Source organism: Seriola dumerili, unplaced genomic scaffold (assembly GCF_002260705.1).
Source record: "Seriola dumerili isolate Sdu_G_001 unplaced genomic scaffold, Sdu_1.0 BDQW01001124.1, whole genome shotgun sequence".
In the NCBI taxonomy this organism is placed as follows: Eukaryota; Metazoa; Chordata; class Actinopteri; order Carangiformes; family Carangidae; genus Seriola; species Seriola dumerili.
The window spans coordinates 1299941-1319442 of NW_019175379.1; the positions used below are offsets into that span (position 1 = coordinate 1299941).

At 39.4% G+C, this 19502-nt stretch overlaps 2 protein-coding genes across 4 annotated transcripts in view; both read right to left on the reverse strand.

Moving 5' to 3' along the window:
- Positions 1–6565, reverse strand: part of ptprn2 (protein tyrosine phosphatase, receptor type N2) — a 125175-nt gene extending 118610 nt beyond the window's left edge. For both annotated transcript variants that reach the window (XM_022767220.1, XM_022767219.1), the window contains exon 1: positions 6264–6565. In XM_022767220.1, coding sequence (XP_022622941.1) covers positions 6264–6348 — 85 coding nt within the window. In that variant the 5' untranslated portion in view covers positions 6349–6565. The remainder of the gene's footprint in view (positions 1–6263) is intronic.
- Positions 6566–8174: 1609 nt separating this feature from the next.
- ncapg2 (non-SMC condensin II complex subunit G2) lies at positions 8175–18705 on the reverse strand. 2 transcript variants are annotated; one of them, XM_022767176.1, is made up of 27 exons: positions 18641–18705; positions 18305–18417; positions 17378–17557; positions 17061–17175; positions 16809–16966; positions 16435–16569; positions 16217–16311; positions 15979–16135; positions 15776–15868; positions 15570–15695; positions 15306–15485; positions 14945–15097; positions 14396–14618; positions 14102–14199; positions 13266–13436; positions 13102–13172; positions 12796–12949; positions 12481–12654; positions 12139–12255; positions 11493–11639; positions 10288–10387; positions 9920–10125; positions 9538–9672; positions 9254–9357; positions 9013–9113; positions 8768–8867; positions 8175–8674 (listed from the first exon to the last, which is right to left on the reverse strand). In XM_022767176.1, the coding sequence occupies exons 2-27, from the start codon at positions 18380–18382 to the stop codon at positions 8623–8625; spliced, it is 3423 nt and encodes a 1140-aa protein (XP_022622897.1). In that variant the 5' UTR covers positions 18383–18417; positions 18641–18705; the 3' UTR covers positions 8175–8622. The 2 variants fall into 2 exon arrangements, with proteins under 2 accessions (XP_022622897.1, XP_022622896.1); XM_022767175.1 differs by having other exon boundaries at positions 13266–13439.
- Positions 18706–19502: the final 797 nt, after the last annotated feature.

Consider the following 19502-nt stretch of genomic DNA (forward strand, 5'->3'; position numbering starts at 1 on the left):
AAGTAGAAGGAGCACTCACTGCTACGTGCAAGATGTGCAAGTGAGAAAACTGTTTCAACAATATAGTAGAGTAAATGCATCATAGTCTTACACCTGACAAGCCTTCAAGGAGTAAAAAGCCTCTTGAAATGTAATTTAATTCTACATTACAGTGTAAAAGAAGAGCAGTTGTCCCCTGAAAAATGTAACATAACCTTCCTTGACTCTCTGGTGGCACTCTTCCTCCTTGACCCAGAATATCTTCCAGGTTCACCTTGAACCCTGAAGCGGGACAAGAAACTAACGAGATGGATTGCCTCAACACGTCTGTTTGACACAATTCTGACTTCCTTTCTCTCAAGAGCCGCTGATATTTGTCAGGGAAAGGCGCAGAAGCACAGGCAGTCACTTTGCTCCCACTCCCTCATCTCAATAACCACTCAAAGCCAACACACTCCTCCGAGCATCTGTTGAGTCACAAAGAAACATTGCACTTTGTCTTCATACCAACCGTGACAGCATACCAAGCCCGGAATACGTATATATGTGTGTATGTGTATATATATATATATATATATACTGCTTTACGTCATTTTTGCTGAAAATCACTTACACTTTGAAGGCTGCATCTTTGAAATTAACTATAAACTCAAAAATCCAATTTCCCCCGAGCAATCTGAACCACAGCAACACTTGAATAGCTTATCAGTCTATAATTCATGTGAAACTGAACCCCTAAAAACAAGGCTGTAGCAGCTGTATGTAGGTTCAGTGCAGCTGAGAGGTCGTTTATAACGCTGTATGCTATTTATTAGTAAGAATCAATAGACACATATCACATTCAAAAACAGATGATAGCAGAAAATCTCAATGTTAGATCATTTACACCCCTACTCAATGCTGCAGCTGTTGAGATTACTAATTAGGAAAAACAGCTTTTGCAAATAACACACAAAATGCTCATGTAACCATCCTGCGCAGCCATTTGCACAGACATGGGATGGCACGGCACAGGGAAGCACTGCACAATAAAAGCTCATCCAATAAATACTTTCCTTGAATACCTTCCATTCAATGGATGATCAAAGCCCTTAGTGAATTCTAGAAAGGCTTCTCTACCTAAGTGTCAATTAAGTCTGGGTCTGAACCGAAGGCCGACACTAGATGCTTCAGACTGACCCTTTACCAGTTCAGTCAAGATGAGTCAGACATCCTAGGAGATAAGAGAAACGCACTGCGACCTTTACCGAGACCGGGACAGACATCGTAGCAGGATTATATTGGTTTGGCAGCCCTATTGGTTTTTATAGGCGGATCAGTTTTTACTTTTATTATGATTTGGTTTCGGAGGGCACACAGGTGTACAGGAGTTTTAGAAATAAAGTTTTCATTTTCAGAAATGTCTCAGCTTTTATAGTATGAGGAATTTTTTTTTACTTGTTGGTGTAAAAGCACATTGATGTGTGATATGTATCTAAATGGGCATGTTATGTGTTTAGATGGTTGCTGCAGCTAGCATGGCTGTAGTCCACTCCTATTCTCCATTCACTATGCTGTTATTTTATGTTTCACTTATCAAAAGACCACATGTGAGATTTGATTTATCTTTACTTATATAACTTAGATTTGAAGTATTACAGTGGTAGTTAGCTCTCACATTTACCTTCTTTCACATACATTAGTTTCCACTTGTTATGGTTTAGTAAAAATGGTTCTTAATGCTCTGTAGAACATTTTTCCATGAACTAGAGTAAGCTTGGTCCCAGTATAAACCACATAGAAATAACTGGTCCCTTGGGAGAAGCACGAGTGTCCTAGCAACTCAGGAAATAATAAGACACCACACAACATATAAGATGAAAACAAACCACCTCCAGTGTTACAGAATGTCTATTCTCACCTGGATTCATACCAAGTTCATAAACCACACTGTTGTAAAATATCTGTCCTCATGTCGCCGCACATTTCAATCCTCTAAGATGATTTATAACCACTATAAGATAGTTGATATCACCACTCAGGCCTGATATCTATGGTATGACAGAGGCCTGTGGCAAAATAGATAGAGCTCAGCAGCCTATGAATCAAATCTAACTTGTCTGGGTATATTAGGCAATGGCTGCCGATAGCCAGCCGTAATGAAAAGACCCGGCAGTACAGCCTTCGAGGACAATGTCTACACGTACGTATTGGAGATAAGCCACACTGTCACATATCTCAATCCATTAATACATACTGTAACACTCGGTAATTTGGGTGTAAAAGAGAGTTGTTTCTATAAAGTGGGTTTAGGAGAGCTGAGACAGAATCCCTTAAAGCCTGTTGCGAATACGACACAAGGATTTCGTTATCCAAACTATAAATATGGTGTGATGCCTGAGTTTTTTTTTTTTTTCCCCCCTTCTCATTTTCTATGCAGTCTCACTTTTGAGAAATGTTAAACTCTCTGCTTGTTCTGATCTCCATGTTCCTGCTAGATTTGTGAATGCATTATTAGAATGAGACTAACACCTTGGTAAGAGTTAGAATGATATATTCCCTTTTATTAAATCCCAAAAGCTATTCATAACTTGTGTTTTATCAGAATGATATTTCTCTTGTTGATTCAGTATCTGTTCAACAAACTTGCTGAAAGTACATTTATCTTGCTAACAAAACATGACCTTGCAGAAGGAGAACGGCTGCCACTCCAGTTAGCAAACTATGGGATTTTCAGTGATTGTTATTGGGATTCAGGACACAACCAAACCTCTGCAAACACAACAGAGATGCTGAACTGAATTTTAACAACAGGTCTGATAGCAACACTGATTGCAAGGCGCTAGGGTGTTTATGCGCAACAAAAATCAATTTCTGCAAATTTACCATTGGCAAGACTTCCTTCAGTAGTCAATAAATTCATCATTCAAATTATACTGTTTCTAACTTAGTGTAAACAGGGCATTAACCTCCCTGCACTCTTAAAAATAAAGCTTAACTAAGCTGTCTGAATTTCATTTGGAGAAATAGACGCTAATCCTCAGTTAAATTAAACTTTCTTTTATAAGTTGAGAAACAGTGAAAAGCCTTTCCGAGTGTACTTCACGGCATAATTTATGTGTAACTGTTGTATAGTTTGTCAAACTGGTCGGCTAGTTCTCAGGCATGCTTTTGAATTATGCTTTGCTTGAAGGCACTAGACTCGAGGCTGGTTAGTGAGTCACCTCAGCAGGGGAGCACAGGAAAAGTACGTTAACCCATCCATGACCTCTCCAGTTCTTTGGAAGACCAGAGCACCCTCCCAATAGGGACTGCAGACGTCATAATAGAACCGATGTGAGCAAACAGCATGTCCTAGTATTTTACTGTTGTTTATGTAACCATGCAATGTAGATGTGACCTATAGTATACTGTTCTACGAAGGCAGAAAGTATTAAGTACAGAAACAGTGAAAGGGAAGTTCCAGTAGAATAAAAACTTGAGTTTATAGATATATCTGTATTAGCAAGAGCTCAGCTTAGTTTTTTTTATCTCCATCATGTCTGGATTTATGTAGATTTAATTCTTCTGAAAGGCAATTGCATAAAATAAAAGGCATGTTAACAAAAAAAATCATTGCCTTAGAACTCAAAACACCTAAAAAAATGACATAAGATACCACACTCTGACTTATATTTTTCACAATATTCAAAAGGAAAATGCATTATCTAACAACAACATATGATCTCTCAGCTTTCTTGCCGACCGAAAAAATTAAAATAAAACACTTTAGATTATTTACAGTCAATAGTTCACAGGGATTAAATGTATCTGTTTTGCTAAGTGTCTGCCTGCCTATCTACTATTAACATTTATATTGACATCAATTTGTGAAGAAAAGTACTGTGAAAATTAAGTTTATCAAAATAATACATTAAATACAACATTCAATAATGTATATAATACGCAATTTAGATGTAGCTAACACCAAGTCATGTAAATACCACCGTTAGCTATGAAGCTGGGGTTTTTTTCTCATTATGATTAATTTAGCTACTGTCTCATTTACTTATATGGAATAATTAACTGAATTAACAAGATGTTGGTTCTTCAAAATTGATATTTGTCAATAACAGAATACTAGGTAGTTTGAAATCTTTTATCTTTAGCTAAGGCTAATCGTGGCTATCTCTCTTGCTAGCTAACACTTGATGCTGCATGTACCCTGCTTTAACTGTGATGGCTGTACATGCTGTTTTTACAAGAATTATACATTTCTATGGTATAGCTTTGTTTTTTTAATATATGGTAAAACCGATGCCAAAAAGTCGGATGCAAGCATTAACTCACTTCTGACCAAATATATTCGATACGAAGTGAGTTTTGGCTTTGAAGGGCAGTATAGCAGCGGTTGAACTGCTTCTAATATATGCATTACTCGTATATGTAAATATTATCTTTATTTTTGCTCTCGGCATGAATATTACCACTGCTTTACACTTACTGAAGAGATTATGCTTTAAAAAGTCAAACTCTGTGAACTCCTAAAAGCTTTGGGCAATAGTTGAAGTGCATTAAGCACTTCAAAATATCTAAAGAGATGAATATTTTTTTAGACACTGTGCATTTGATGAGTTCAGCTGTTCTTAGTCTTACGCATTTAAGGCCAAATTCACACCACTGTTTAAATTTTACATCACTTAATTTCCTAATTAGAGGATGCAGCTGCAGACTTATTTTTCTCCGTCTGGCTTTCATGTGCTCTCAGACACACAGAACACACACACCCACACAACACCAGGCTATCTCTGTCTCTAACAAACCCACCCACCCACATATATATAGCCACTATGTTTATTATATGTATGTATATATAGGCAATTACATCACTCCAGCACACCTCCATCCAAAGCTATCCAATGACACAGCGTAATCCACAGTGGGACTCATTAAAAACAATAATCTTCTCTAACTCCCAGTCACACTCTGACAACGGAGACCTCTTCCACACACAGAGAAAAACATACTGAGAATTCAATGAGAAATGCACTCGGGGAATAAGAACAGCCTCATTCACAAGTATTCTAAACATAAACTAGCAGGTAGATAAACCCCATGAAGAAAACAGCAAGTTCTGAGCTTATTATGTTTGCAACCTAACAGCCTACAACAGCAGAGATTACGTGTAGGCCCTGTGTGTATTATAAAATCAGAAACTGTATGCTGGATGATGGTGTGTGTGTGTGTGTGTGTGTGTGTGTGTGCATATTGAGTATGACAAAAAAAGGATGGACACCTTCTTGTTCTAAATATAAAGAATATGATGCAGTTCGGTATCTGTATGAATCATCACAGAGCTCGAGTGCCAGCCTGAGACCTATATTTGCCTGTTGCTCATTATAAAGTTTATACTGTCATGTGTTGTGACTGCTGATCCTGCACCACAGAGTGTGAATTGGAGGTGGTAACTGAGGAGGTTCTTCTTACAACTAACACAGCACTGAAGCAGTAAAATGAATCCTTTAATCTCTATCCATCTTATCATAAGGACACAATTATCTTAATGGCTTCTCTAATATGTAGTGCGTTGAAAAAAATAAAAAGTATGGCACATGCCCAAATTACAGTGTAGTGTCTGAGGCAGGGTCTGGAAGAACAAATCAAGGGTAATGAAAATACAACCCAGCCAAGTCTAAAAATGAAACAGAGCTGTATGAAAGATGCCCTTTTCCTGAGGAGGCATGAGATCTTATTAAATATTTAACTGGATTTAAAATTGCATGCCCCTTAAGGCTATATGTTGAGTAATTCTATGGCTACAAAAGCCATTAAAGTCATATGAAATTTTGTGCATTATTATAGTTGCGTGTATGTCAATCTGAGTGTAAATAATTGGATGTAAAACTTATCTTAACACTGTTGTGTATTTCCTGATGAGACTATAGCATTAAACATTGGTCATGATACAAGTAATAAGTCTCAGTAAACATTTCATCCATTAGGCCTGACAGATTATGTAACTTTTCCTGTTGGATCTTCAGATTTCATCCAATCTGCAGAACCAAAGCACAAACATAAGTTTTAGCAATTGCAAAACGAACGTGATAGCACTTGCAAATTGCACCGTTTCTTGCTGGACAGGGAGATTTTCGGGAACTTTGGCAAAGAGAGCAAATGTTTGTATAAACGACCCAACAAAAACCGAGGCAGTCAGGTGAATTCAACAGCACGGACGGTCTGTCGTGCACTAAGGAGGTGAAACACTCCGAAAAGAAGAGGGTGTTTTGGAAAATGATGATAAAACAAACTGAAACACAATTGCTTACCAAATTTTCTGTCCCCGAGGGCAGGTGAGGAGCAGAGGCTGGAAGCCAATGCAGCGAAGAGGATGGGACACCACGGTGAATCCATACCGCTCCTGCCTAATACACTGTACTACTGATCCATCGCACACCTTCGCTAAAACAGCATGTTTATCGCCAGCTCAGGTGTGACCTGCTCGCACGAGACTCGGACTAAAGAGACATGTTGGAGGAGAAAGAGACAAGAGAAACGCAGCGGCAGAAATTCGCTAAATGGCAACACAATACAGCCGTTGTTTCAGCACCACAAACAGCAATCAGCTACACGGAGGAGCCCCTCCTAAGTTTCTGACGTCAAACACACATGGTGAGGAGGGATGATGCGTGCAGCATGCAACAGCGCCTTGAACGGATGGATGGATGGATGGATGGATGGATGAAAGATGGATGGATAGATTGATAGATGGATGAGGAGGGAGAGGAGACAGGAGTACTGAATGATTACAGCCTGGAAGCCGTGCGGGCAACAACAACAACAACAACAACAACAAACAAATAGAAAAAATAAAGGAAGTTGACACTGATTGATTCATCTTATTAACTTGACTTTAAAATAAATATACTGTTCGAAAAAATTGAGGAGCACGAGTTACACAGGACAACATATCACTACACTAAGTGTTATCATAGTCCTATTAGGCTATTGGGTAAAACCTATAATATAGCCCATGATTCCCATTGTAATGTTGTATGAAAAAGGTACAATAATAATTTTATGCTGTGGTAAGTATGACCATGACATACACAAAGATGCAACAAGGGGCTGCACATTACACAATCAACTGGCTTAATGTAGTACAGGTAACTCTGAAAAACCTATGACAACAACATGAAAACTGCGCTCCTGAAATTAAGATAGAAAAAATAAACAATGGGGATTTTAAAAACAAGAACATGGAACTAAATTTAATCTAAATTTTTGAATCATTGGCAGCAGCTGAACACACTTGTGACCTTTCTACAATGGAAATGAAACATTGTTTAGAAAGTTCCCACAAATGTGTCTTACTTGCAGCTCGCTTTGCTTTCACTTTTGTCCAGTTCATCTAAAAACAGCTCTATGGGGTTTAGATCTAGAGACTGCGCTGCTCTTCCATCATGTGAAGCCACCGTCTGGTTCTTGTCTTCTAATGTTTTGGGTCATTATCTCGCTGTAGGATGAACCCCTGGCCAACCAGTCTGTCCTCCTGTGTTACTTGCTTTTTTTTCTTTTCTTTTTTTAACCATTCTGATAGCAATATATACAGTACTACAGTACTACTCAGAATCTCAGTAAAAGGCCTGTTTTCTATCTAAATCTTTGGTGACGTAAACTTTTGTTTTACCTTGGGCAGTTTATCGCTTACCTTTGCACCATTTAAGGACCATTGCTGGACTTGAACTGCTTTAGATTTATGATACAGAAGATATCACAGCATAAAATTACACTAGAGGAATATTAGGGATGAAAAGAAAACATTAAATAAAGCAATAGAAGGTAACTTAGTACATTTTCTAAAGCACTGTACTTGAGAAAAATTTTGAGGTAGGTTCCATTTTTAGTAAAAGGTTTCACTGAAGGGAAATACTCAAAAAAGCTGCACAATCACAAATACTGACAAGCAAAATAACCATTCTCTTTTGAGACTGAAGCTAAGTGAGAGGATGATTTATTGCTTGTTTGTACTGGGTTATTACTTGGTAAACTCCTGTACAGGCAAGAAAACCATCTGAGAAAGAAATAAACATCTAGTTTATGTTGATTGATACAGTTTGTTTTATTCGTATTAGTCGCACACTACAGCCTATAATGCTGACAGACCAACAAGTATATATAGTATATATATATATATATATGAACACAGATAGTGAAACATGAAGAAATATATACTGATTTTATATGAAATTGTTTAAAAGCACAGAGCTGTGGAGAAAAGAGTTAAAAAAAAAAGAAAAAAGAATGCCACTCAATCTAAGAAACCACACGTTATTCTTTTGGCCTGGAGAAGTTGATCAATATTTGTTAACATTATCAATTCTCAACATCTGAGACAAGACTTGAGTAATGGATGTGCTATCAAGAAATAAATAAACACATAGACGTGGAGCCAATCTGAAGAAATATGGTCACAAACCAGCTCTTGTTCTCAGCTTTTGCTTTCAATCCAAACCATATCTTCTAAAATCCCGTTCAGCGAAGTTGAAACATTTATTGTCTCATTTTTGTCTGCCAGCAACAGCGAGTCTGTAATGCTAATAACAAAACAGATATTAAACTTCCCTCCTCTGCTTTATAACAATACAACTGTAAAACAAAGGCTCTTTTTTTTCCAAAGAGGGGAACCTATAAATCCAGAATTTCATTCAAGGTCTTCACAGAAGATTCAAAAATAACCCTGTCGGAAAAAAAACCACATAAAAATAAATTTTTTTATTAACAGATTATGTAAAGAAAACATCTGATCAACATCCGATTTCCCCCCACTTACCCCTGGATGTCTCTGCTGTCTACAGATGAGACTGCATGTTTGTACAGCTGCTGCTGGGCAGATGTGGCTGCTCTCTTCAAGCCCGCCTTAGATTGTCCAGCTGTAAAACAAAAACATTTAACATCTAACAAACTGAAATACATCTTTATCAGCAGAAAAAGAAAATACCTGATATGAATATTTGAGCTATCCTGGTCATTAATAAAAAATCTGATTGAATTAATTTTCTCATGATGAATACCCACCGTGTTTGATGACAGCCAAGACGTGCAGGACGGCAGCCAGTTCATTCAGACTGCTGATGGCCTCAGAGTCCAGAGATGAGCTGACCTCTGTCAAAAATGCCCTAAAAGAAGCCCACGTCAACAAACAATGCTTTTATACTCTTGAATGCTAATTATGTTTAGGTCTTATGTGTACATTATGTGTTAAACTAAACAGAAGAATAAGTCCAAGTTAGAAAAAAAAGGGACTGAGGATATTTACCTGCTAACAGACGGTGACTTGAGGATGACAGACAGCAGGACACTGGACAGAGGAGGCATGTCCTCCACTGACTCTGGGGTGATCACCTCTTCAGGATGGGTAATCTTTAAAAATACAAGCACAGCAGCTGACAACACACACTAATATTTCAGGTTACCACTTCAGAGCCCTGATAAATCATCCCCTTACTTAAATTACTTAGGAATACCCTTATCAGTTCGAGGACATCTGAGATTTTGGTAAGAGACATATTTTTATTGCTACCATGCTCTTCCAGCTCGTACCTTCTGGAGCAAATGTCTCTTCTCCACAATGATGATGGCAAAAAGAGTAGAAAAGACCCCGCTGAGAGGTGCTCTGTCCCATGTTTGTACCACTTGGAGGACCTCTGTCAGACCAGGGACAGCTGACTGACACAGCTACAGTCAGGGCAGAAAGACAGAGGAAGTCACTAAGTGAGCAACTTGTACAGTGCTGAGAAGCAGACTCCTGCGAAGACCATTTTCAAAGTACATGTTCATGTTGTATTGACAACCTCTCGGGAAAACAACAGGTGTGGAAGCGATCAAAGATTACGTAAGAAATAAGCAAGGTTCATGTAAAACAAGAAGTACACACAATACATAGAAAAATGGAAAAATATCAAAACAACAAATCTCAGCGCACCCGTTTTCCCTCCTCTGGTTCCTTCCTTAGGCGGCGAGCTAAGAGCTCTATAATCTTCTGGAAGATGTTGGCCACCACACCCAGAACGACAGTGGTTGGATCCTCCTGATTTTCCTGACCTTGGTTGTTGTTGTCGTCGGGTGCATAACTATCTACCACTTCCTTCAAAATTGGCAGCACTGCAGGAATACAGAGGTAGCCTGCCTCTGAAAACACAAAGGAAAAGGACTATGTAAGTACTATATAAGTAAAATGAATGCTAGTTTCTTGTTAAAAATCTGTCTTTTTAAAACTGTATTCTCTTAAATAAATTCAGCATACCAGCTCTTGTTTTGTAAAACACTACAAAAGAAATTTGAAACACTCACCTGAGAGGAGGACGAGCGAGCACAGGTGGAGGATTTGACCCTTGAAAGTTTCGTCGCCCAAACCCACAAGCAAAATATCTCGGCACACTGTCAGGAAGCTCTGTTAAAATGCATCACCATCATGATGAAGAAAAATGGTTCACACTCAAAAAAAAAGGGGGGAGACTTTTGAAATTCAACGACAAATAGAGACAACACCTAGTCTCAGGAGAACGACATTTCAGTCTAATGTTCATTTCTAACGGGAGCTGGTGGCCTGTGGAAGCTGCCTACGATCCCCCTAACACTACAGCAGCAGTCGTGTGGTGACAGGCTGAAAATAATGGCACAAATAAGGTAATAAACCCATTTTAGTATGGCAGTATGAGCAGGAGGAGGCATGTACAGTACAGAGTGTGTGTGGACTGGAGCAGAAAAATCTATGAGGAGTCTAAATTTACCGAGCAGAACTGAAAGTCCTGCGAGCAAGAGGCAAAAAGGCTCCACAAAGCTTAATGTTCTGGATAACACCATAACTCTGTATTTTCATCTATAGCATCGGTACAGGCTATTTATTGGGGAGTAAATGAGTAAGACAAAAATTGAAACTGGCAATATATGAACAAGGAGATATGATTTAATTTGCCTGGATTTGCCTGCAGAGAAATGATCTTGCTTGGACTGACTTTACAATGTGCATAGATGATCTTACTGAAAGTATATTTTAGGAAATAAAGATGCACTCCAAGATGATTCTCACAACCATCCATCCATTCATATCATCCACATCCCTCACAAACCTCACCGCAATGTAGTTTCACTAAGATGTTTAGTACACAACAAGCACCAGAAAGATTCAGAAACATCCTCCATGGAGAGTTCAGTGATATTAAGATGATTATGTAAGTGTTGGTCTGATTGTGTGCTGACGTTATTTGCTCATGAAACAAAACACTTTCATTTACAGCTGCAAATATGCTACAATAGAGAAATGTGTGCCATTTCCCCTAATGGAGACCACACACATTTTCCCTCTTTGCCCAAATGAAATGCTTGTGTCTGGCAAGACATTCGATACTTAGAGAATCCCCAACACATATTTGTTTGGGCAAATTCGACTTTGAGTGGATGTTTTCCAGTTTAAAGACTGCTGCTGGAAACTGGAGATTCAAGCATGTAAGCTGGCTTTTAAAGAACGCGTTTACATTATTAATAGTAGAGCTCACCTCAGTTATCTGTGCGGCCAGTGGCTGTGGCTTCTCTGAATCATCCCCATCGTTGGCGGAACATTTAGCCAGGAAGGGCAACACCCTTTCAGCGACCCAAGCTCCCATATTCTCCAGGGAGAGCAGATAGTCACGATCTCTCGAGGACTAGGGAAGAAGCAAAGGATTTGATTTTCTTTTTTCCTTAAATTGCTTTTCTAATTCAATTTAGGGATGTGCTGATCCAGTTTTTTCTCTCTTGATACAGATTCCTATACCTCAATTAAGGATGTCTGCCAATTATGATCCAATATCAGGTCTCTGTTTTTCATAAATTTAAAATCTGTTTACCTCAAATCCTTTCTATCTTTGGTAACATGAGGCCAAGGATTCCTGTGGCACTAAAAACCTAACTGGACAGCCCACTGTGGCTAAATGACATTAACAAAGATACTATATTCAATGTGGACCAGTAATATAATGGCCGAAAGCCAGTCTGCTTCATAGAATCAGTAACGGCACCTATCTGGCCTTTCTGATTGGTACATCCCTCGTTTAAGAAGGTTAACCATTTATATTTGGACACACAAAACAAAAATGTATTAGCGTGATTTCATCAGGAAGAATAAAAGGAAAAACATATCGTATGCAACACTAAGAAACTCACATTATGTTGCAGATGTGCGCCAAGACGGCCGTGGAATGTGAAGGCTTTCAGTGCAGTCTCCAAACTGGGCCTTTGAGGATCCTCTGTGGTGGAGCTGAGGTGAGTGTACAGCACTGACTGTAGAGAAAAAAGAACCACACTAAATAATATATCTGACAGGAATCAAAGAGGAACTATTTATGAAACAACAACATGGATGTATGTATGCTAAAGTCATACGCACAAGTATTAAAGTGGAATCCATGGACTGAAAGGTCATATATTAAAAAACAAATGACTCAGGTGAGTCATGCGTGAGATTTAAGTGAGCTGAGATGTAATAATATTCAATGATCAACATACCTTCCAGTTTCCTAGAACTGTATGCAGCTGCTTCAGTGGTCTCTGACCAAGTGCCTGGACTTTCTCTTGTGTTGAAGTGTGGCTGAACAGATACTCCAGGTAAGCCAGTGCCAGGTCAGGTTTGGCCTCCACTGTCTCCTGGATACGCACCTTTCGATTGGTGTTAGCCTTCTCCTAAAGATGACAGGGAGATGACTTTCACAAAGAGTAACGAGGGATGTGTATCTGGATTAAACCTCTCTTTCTTTTCATGTATATAATGCCCGTTTAGCCCTTCCTGTCCATTCCCAGCTCTTTGATGTTGTATTGACTGACCCCGTGCTTGGGCAGAGCTTCAGTGAGCCAGTCAGTGACGAGTTCCACGATGTCAGCAGCCTGGCCCCAGCTACAGATGCAGTCTAACAGCTGGCTGTACTGTGTTGGCACAGCTCCTGGGTCCATCCTCCTCAGCCTGGACAGAACGCCACAGCTGGGAATGACAAAGCAGGGTGAGGGAGACAGGTTAGACAGGGCAAAGTCAGTAAAAGAAAAAAGTCGCATGAGTGTAAAACATCAAATGAAATATGAAAAGCTGAATGAGACTGAGACAGATAGACAGACAGAAGGCACTTTACTACTCACCTGAATGTTGGAACTGCAGCTGGGGGCATGAATGAGGCCAGCTGTATGAGAGGAACAGTACATCGCTCATCCTGTAAAACAAATCAAGTCTCACTGTAATACTTGTTAATGGACAAATAACTGATTGTAAAAATATAAATAATACAACACTACAGCTGATATACCTCAAAGGCCTGGAAATACTTAGAGATGACATTTCCGAACTTGGCAAAAGCGTATTTCTGGGCCTCTTCATTTTGTTTCAGGGCCTTGTCGACGCTTCTCCACAGGATGACCACGAGCTCCAGCAGACTGGACACAACAGCTTTGTCTTTTCCCAACTTCACAGGTTCAGCCTGCTGAGATCAAAATCTAGATTGTATCTCCATAAACCCAGACACACAGTAAAGACATACATCCACATCCTACCTCATTAAGGTTTAGAGACAACAGAAGTTGTCAGAAGTTTAGACTGCCAACTAAATTAACAACAAGCGTTTTTGATCTGCATGATAAAACGCAAACACAGGTTCGGTTTGAAGAGATTAGTCGATTCATACGATTAACGATTGACTGATAATGCAATTGTAGGTTCCAACTTCTCAAATGAGAGGATTTACACTCCTTGGCCACTTTATGAGGCACATTAGATACACTACACAACAGCTGCCACATATTCCTTCTTCATAAAGGATAGTTTTTGTTGTTGTTTTCTGAGAGGTGTTAATTCAGCTTTATGTTTATTACAGAGGTAGTTAGCAGTGATGTTGTATAGGACTGCATTATATTGAAATGTAGTTAAATTAATACCTTTTTGACATTGTCAGTACACCAATATCTTTGTTAAGGTAGAATCTATGGCAGAGTTGTATTAGATTGCCTTTTTATTTTACAGGCGTCCCTAAGAAGCTGAGTATAAGCATACATGCTGATGACATCAAATACTGCAGTTCCAATCTGAGCAAACAATTTTGGGAATATGGATAGGACAAAGTTTAGTTTGTGGAGCTGCATCTCTTACTGCACTGTTCTCCTTGTTGCTGTCATTAATCTCAGTCAGGTCACAGTCAGTCTGGATACAGCTGTTCAGAACACGGCGAATGGCCAACATCAGCTTTACTGGAAAAGAAGAAATTGTTTTTTCCCACAAGGGCAAAAGTGATTAAATTATAGATGGCTACTACTATATCAGATGGGACTAACAATATCTGTGCTACAAATGCAATGTGTTAAATAATTCTGTTATACTTCTAGCTTCAAACATTCTGTGAGTGGAAAATAAATTGCGTTTCAGTACCCTAAACGCAGCACTTACTTATGTTAGTTGGGGCTGTGTGTTTGTAAGCATACTGATAGAACTTCCTGGCAGCCATAGGATTCATCTGGATGAGGGTGATGCACCGACAGCACCACTCCCTATCTGACTCGTTGACAGGGAAGAAGGACTTGAAGAGCAGATCGACAACACGCTTGGAGACTGAATGGGAATCAGTAGCCAGGCGGGCCAGCAGGTGGTCCATGCTGCAAACATCCCAGAACTGGAGGGTGGTGCACAAGGAGAAAAAAATAAGGAAAAAGGTTGTCTCCTTTTACACCTGGCATTAACAGGCATCTTGTATCTGAATTATTTTGTCTCAGTGTAATTTGGCTGAATGACATCTGGATTTGCATCAAGCATTTAAATGAATCTTTAGTATAGATGATGAAATACTGTGCTCTGATTAACATGTGTGCTCACATGTTCCTCATCCTGATACTCAATTGTTGACAAGGAACTTCTAATTTCCTACAATTTCAACTATGTCAAGCTAGTGCGTTTTTAAACAATGTGTAAAAGCAAAAAGAAACCCTACACATGCTTTACCTTTGCAGCACGCACTGCCTTGACCTTGATAAGCATGTCCAGGAAAGCTGTGCGGACTTTCTCCGAGTTGTCATGAAGGCTGTACTTGAGAGTGGGCAGGAGTTTTTCAATCAGTGGATGGCTGAGAGCGTTGTCCAGGACGATAGTCAGACACTGGGGAAAGCATTATACAAACCACAAGTCATTAAATATCCTGTTTACTGCCAATAACACCAATCGTGCTAATTCTGCCTGCAGTGACAATAACCTCCCTTAATTTGGTTTCACACAACGCTTGGACAAGAATTCCTGATTACTTTAACTCTTTACTCAACTTGTCCTGACCTTAGATCTTGGAAAAGATCTTGGGTTAGGATCCTACCTTGAAGACTGAACAACGGACATCAGGGGAGCTGGTGTCAGCCGCCAGCTCCATCACCAGCTTCTTCAGGAAGTCTGTGATAATTGTCGGAGGGAGAAGCTCCCAGCACTTAGCCAGGATCTTACAGACCCCCAGGGTGGCATTGGAGCGCACAGTAGGGTGAGGGTCATCGAGGAGGCCCTGTGGATGACAGACAGGTGGTGGTTTTAGTTTCTCAAACTCACAGCAAAAAGTAAGTAGTTGAATGGATTGAACGGCTCTGACCATTGATGTGTCCAGCTGCATTTGAATGTTCTCATCTATAGTCTCGTTGCTCTGATCCGGGTCATGGAGTGGGAAGGCCTCAGTGAAGAGCAAAGTGGCATTTGCACGTACCTCAAAGTTAGGAGCCTGAACAAATCAAACAGAAACACGTTAAAATAAAATACAGAGATGCTAGTATGACTGTATTTTAAAATCTGTATGCATACCCTTAAAGCTTTCCAGAGAATGGGCCTGTAGAGATTATAGACCATCTTGTCCACTTTCTGACAGCCCTTCCTTGTGTGGAAATAGCTCACAATCTGTAAACAAGAGCAAGGAGATCAAAGATTAAACACACAGTGTACGATGCACATAATGACTGTAAATATGGGGGGAAAATATATTTAAAGCAGCGGGGTAATAAATCTACCTGTCGGACTTTGGCGTGGACAGGAGATGCTCTATGAAGGAAGATGGCACATTGCATAAAATCCTGAATGCACAAGCTCTCAATCTGCTCCAAGAAGTCCTCGCTAGCTTTCTTCCATGCTCTGAAGTAGACCTCCGAAATGTGAGCAGTCATGGTCCTGAACAAAAACAAGTTAATTGGTATTAACATGGAGAGAAAATGAACTTCTGTCAAACAGAGTAGGTAGTAGGCTTCTTACTTGCTATAAAACTCCAGCTGGTTTTTTATGGTGCCATGAATAACCCAGATGAAGTTGACGTTCCAGCTGAAAAGAAACACCAGGAATCGCTTCCCCTGTGATAGCATACACATAATCAGGCTGACAGCTCAGAGAAAAAGCTTCAAGAAAAAAATCAAAACAAACAGAGACAATGACTCATGCAAATACACACTGCAGCTAAATATCATTCTACTCACATCCTCATTCCTTAAGTAAATAGGACGGTGAAAACACTGAAGCAACAAGTCAATTATCTGCTTGTTGTCTTCTGATGTGTAGTCCAGACTCAAGAGCACATCATGGAGACTCCAGAGTCTTTGGATCTCAACACCCTGTCAATAGACACAAGATGAAAGTGTTATACATAAATGATATCAGGCCCCTAAACCCCATGTCTGTTTTAAGCTATTAGTGTTCAACAGATACTTGGGGAATGTTTATGAGACGATATTGCTTATAATTTCATGGGAAAAACCTAGCGGTAGATTATACAATAGAGTTTAATGATGAAAATATATCCTTAAGGCCCAATATTGTCTGATGTGACATATGGCTGAGGTCATATACTGACCGGTTTCTTCAAAATGAAGCTCTTCTGCAAAGAGATGAGAAAAGCAGTTCGACCAAACTTTTCTTTCTCTTTCAACCCCTTCTTCCACCAGGCTTCGCACAGTGTGTGGATATGGAGCTGCAGAGGTGCCTCTGAGACAGGCAGTGACACCAGAACAACTGAGGGAAAGACACAATCCGAGACTAATTTCATGTAGTGCAAGATAATGTAGGACAGCACATAGCAGAGAGAAAAATGAGCAAGAACACCCACCATGAAGTTTGTGGACAATTTCCAGAAGGGTACTGTAGGTGTCACCATCTTGTAAAACCTTTACAGACAATAACGCCACTAGTGCCACGCCATCCACAACAGCCATGACATGTTTCTGAAGGAAAAGTTAATAGGGAGATGTTCACAAAAATGTTTTTAAAAAAGTATTGTATGCAAACAAAACTATGTGGTTTGTGGTTCGTGCAATAAAATCTAAAATATGATAGAGCAAAAAAGAACAAAAAAAATAGGACTGCTTTGCACGCTCCTTGTTTGTATATTTCTGTAACTGTACATATGATGACTGATAAACTAACAGGGTCTTGAGCTGACTCCACTTCCATGCCCTCCTCTCTGTTCTCCTCCCAGCGCTCAGGAGGTAACTCCTGCAGGACGTCCTGAAGGAGTGAGGCCAGTTTTGCCCACAGAGCCTCCCTCTGGTGTCTGGGCATCTCCTGCACCACTTCCTCCACATCGAAGGGCTCCGCTTTGTTCTTCTGCTCAACAATACAGACAGGAGGGGGGCAGAAACAACTTGAGACATAAAGCACAAACATCAGTTCTGACAGTTAAAAACATTCTATACTTTTCATTCTCAGTAGTAGATGACTGAAAAATCTGTTCCACTTTTCATAACCTGTCACTGGGTAAAAATACCAAATCATTTCTGACAACAAATGCAGAATAAGTGATTCACACATCACTTTGGGCTCTAGTAACATGTGCGTCCTTTTTTGCATCTTCTAAACTAAATTAGTCAATTAAACAAAGAACATAGCAACTGCTATTTTCAGAAAGTTATATGTAATGGCATTTAAGAATAAATTCCCAAATTATGTCATTATCAGTGTTTGAGACTCGACTTTAAACTCCAATTTCCTAGTTTTTAGAAGTACTACAAACAATACAAAGTATTATATACACCTGAAATTAGATGCTATCTTAATATGATTGCAACAGTCAAGTCAGTTAAACACAAGAGCCCTGGAAAATAAATCATGAAGATTATAATACAAAAAAGTGTTGGTGTTGGTGCTTTCTGGAAGCTGGAGTTCCTGGTGCCTTTGAATTGTATAGCGTTAAACTTAAAAGTGTGTCTAGATTATTTCTCAAGTATTACGTTTTAGCGCAAGGCCTCCCAAAATGCAAAATTGAAAATGAACCTACGGCACAATCTGATACGCACTTAGGATATTCCTGAAGGAGGTGAACACTTTGATATTATCTTATGTGAATTCACTTACGTGAAGCTGGATGAAATGAAAGAAGTCCTCCACATTTTCTTTACAAGCGGCTTCTAAAAATGCCTCTCGCTTGGACATAGTTTCGGTTTTCGGTGTGAAAATTTGAAGTAAACCTACGATGAAAAAACAAAGTCACGTTAAATACTATGTATGCTATTTTGGCGTTAACTCTCCGGCGTACTTGTTAACAGCACCAAAACAAACATGGCAGTCCGGTTGCCGTTAGCGTTTAAAGTGTTATTAGCGAAAGTTTATCCAACTCCGTCCGTTGTTACTGGAAGTATTATGCCTTCCAATTATGAAAGTAAGATATGTAACAATAGCTTCATCTGTTACCTTTTTACTTTTAATTTCGTGAGCCAGAAAAAGCCAAATGACAACCACCCATAACAACCCCGAACCCGCGCAAATTTGGATAAAGTCGATTCCGTGCGTCATGACGTCGTGCGTCATTTTTTTACCCCGAAGACGTTTAGTTGTAGTTCGCTTCTTCTGCCACTCGATGGCGACAAATCACTGCATATGTTCTATGTTATCAGGTTATATGGGATGAGGCTACAGAACGGGGTTTCTTTACCAGGGCTCCAAGTCTCCACGATGGCGTTATAGTTGTACACGTGATTTTAGTTTTCTATAGGAAATCTCTCTCAATGATTACACCCCAATCCTCAAGGGTAATTATGCTGCAAGGTCAAATGAATCGTTTTGCTCAAGGGCACTTCAGCGCCACACCTACCAGAATACCCATACATAACATGCAATAAACATAATATGCAATAGTTCAGGCAAATTATGTTTGTTGATACAATCCCTGCAGCAAACATACATTAAAAAAAGAAGTCTTTCTTCAAATGTTAATGCACTGTTATCTTGAACCTAAAAAATAGAGGAAGAAAAAACACTTGAAATGTGAAATGTGCATGTACTAAATCAGCGCTTATCCCCTTTGCCAACTGTTAAACATGGGGTAGGAAATAATAATGGGTTGTGTGGCAGCCAGTGGCACCACAAACATAACATTTGAAGAAAGGTTTATCTGTTATCTAGTTATCTGTTAGGTATATCTTATCTGTTTGCAGTACTGTTGTATTTACTTCTTTTCACCTCAAAAATCAACAAATTTTGTAATTTGCCCAGGGCAACTGCATATTTACATTTAATTTGTCAAATCAGTCATCGTTGCTGGACCAAAGGACCA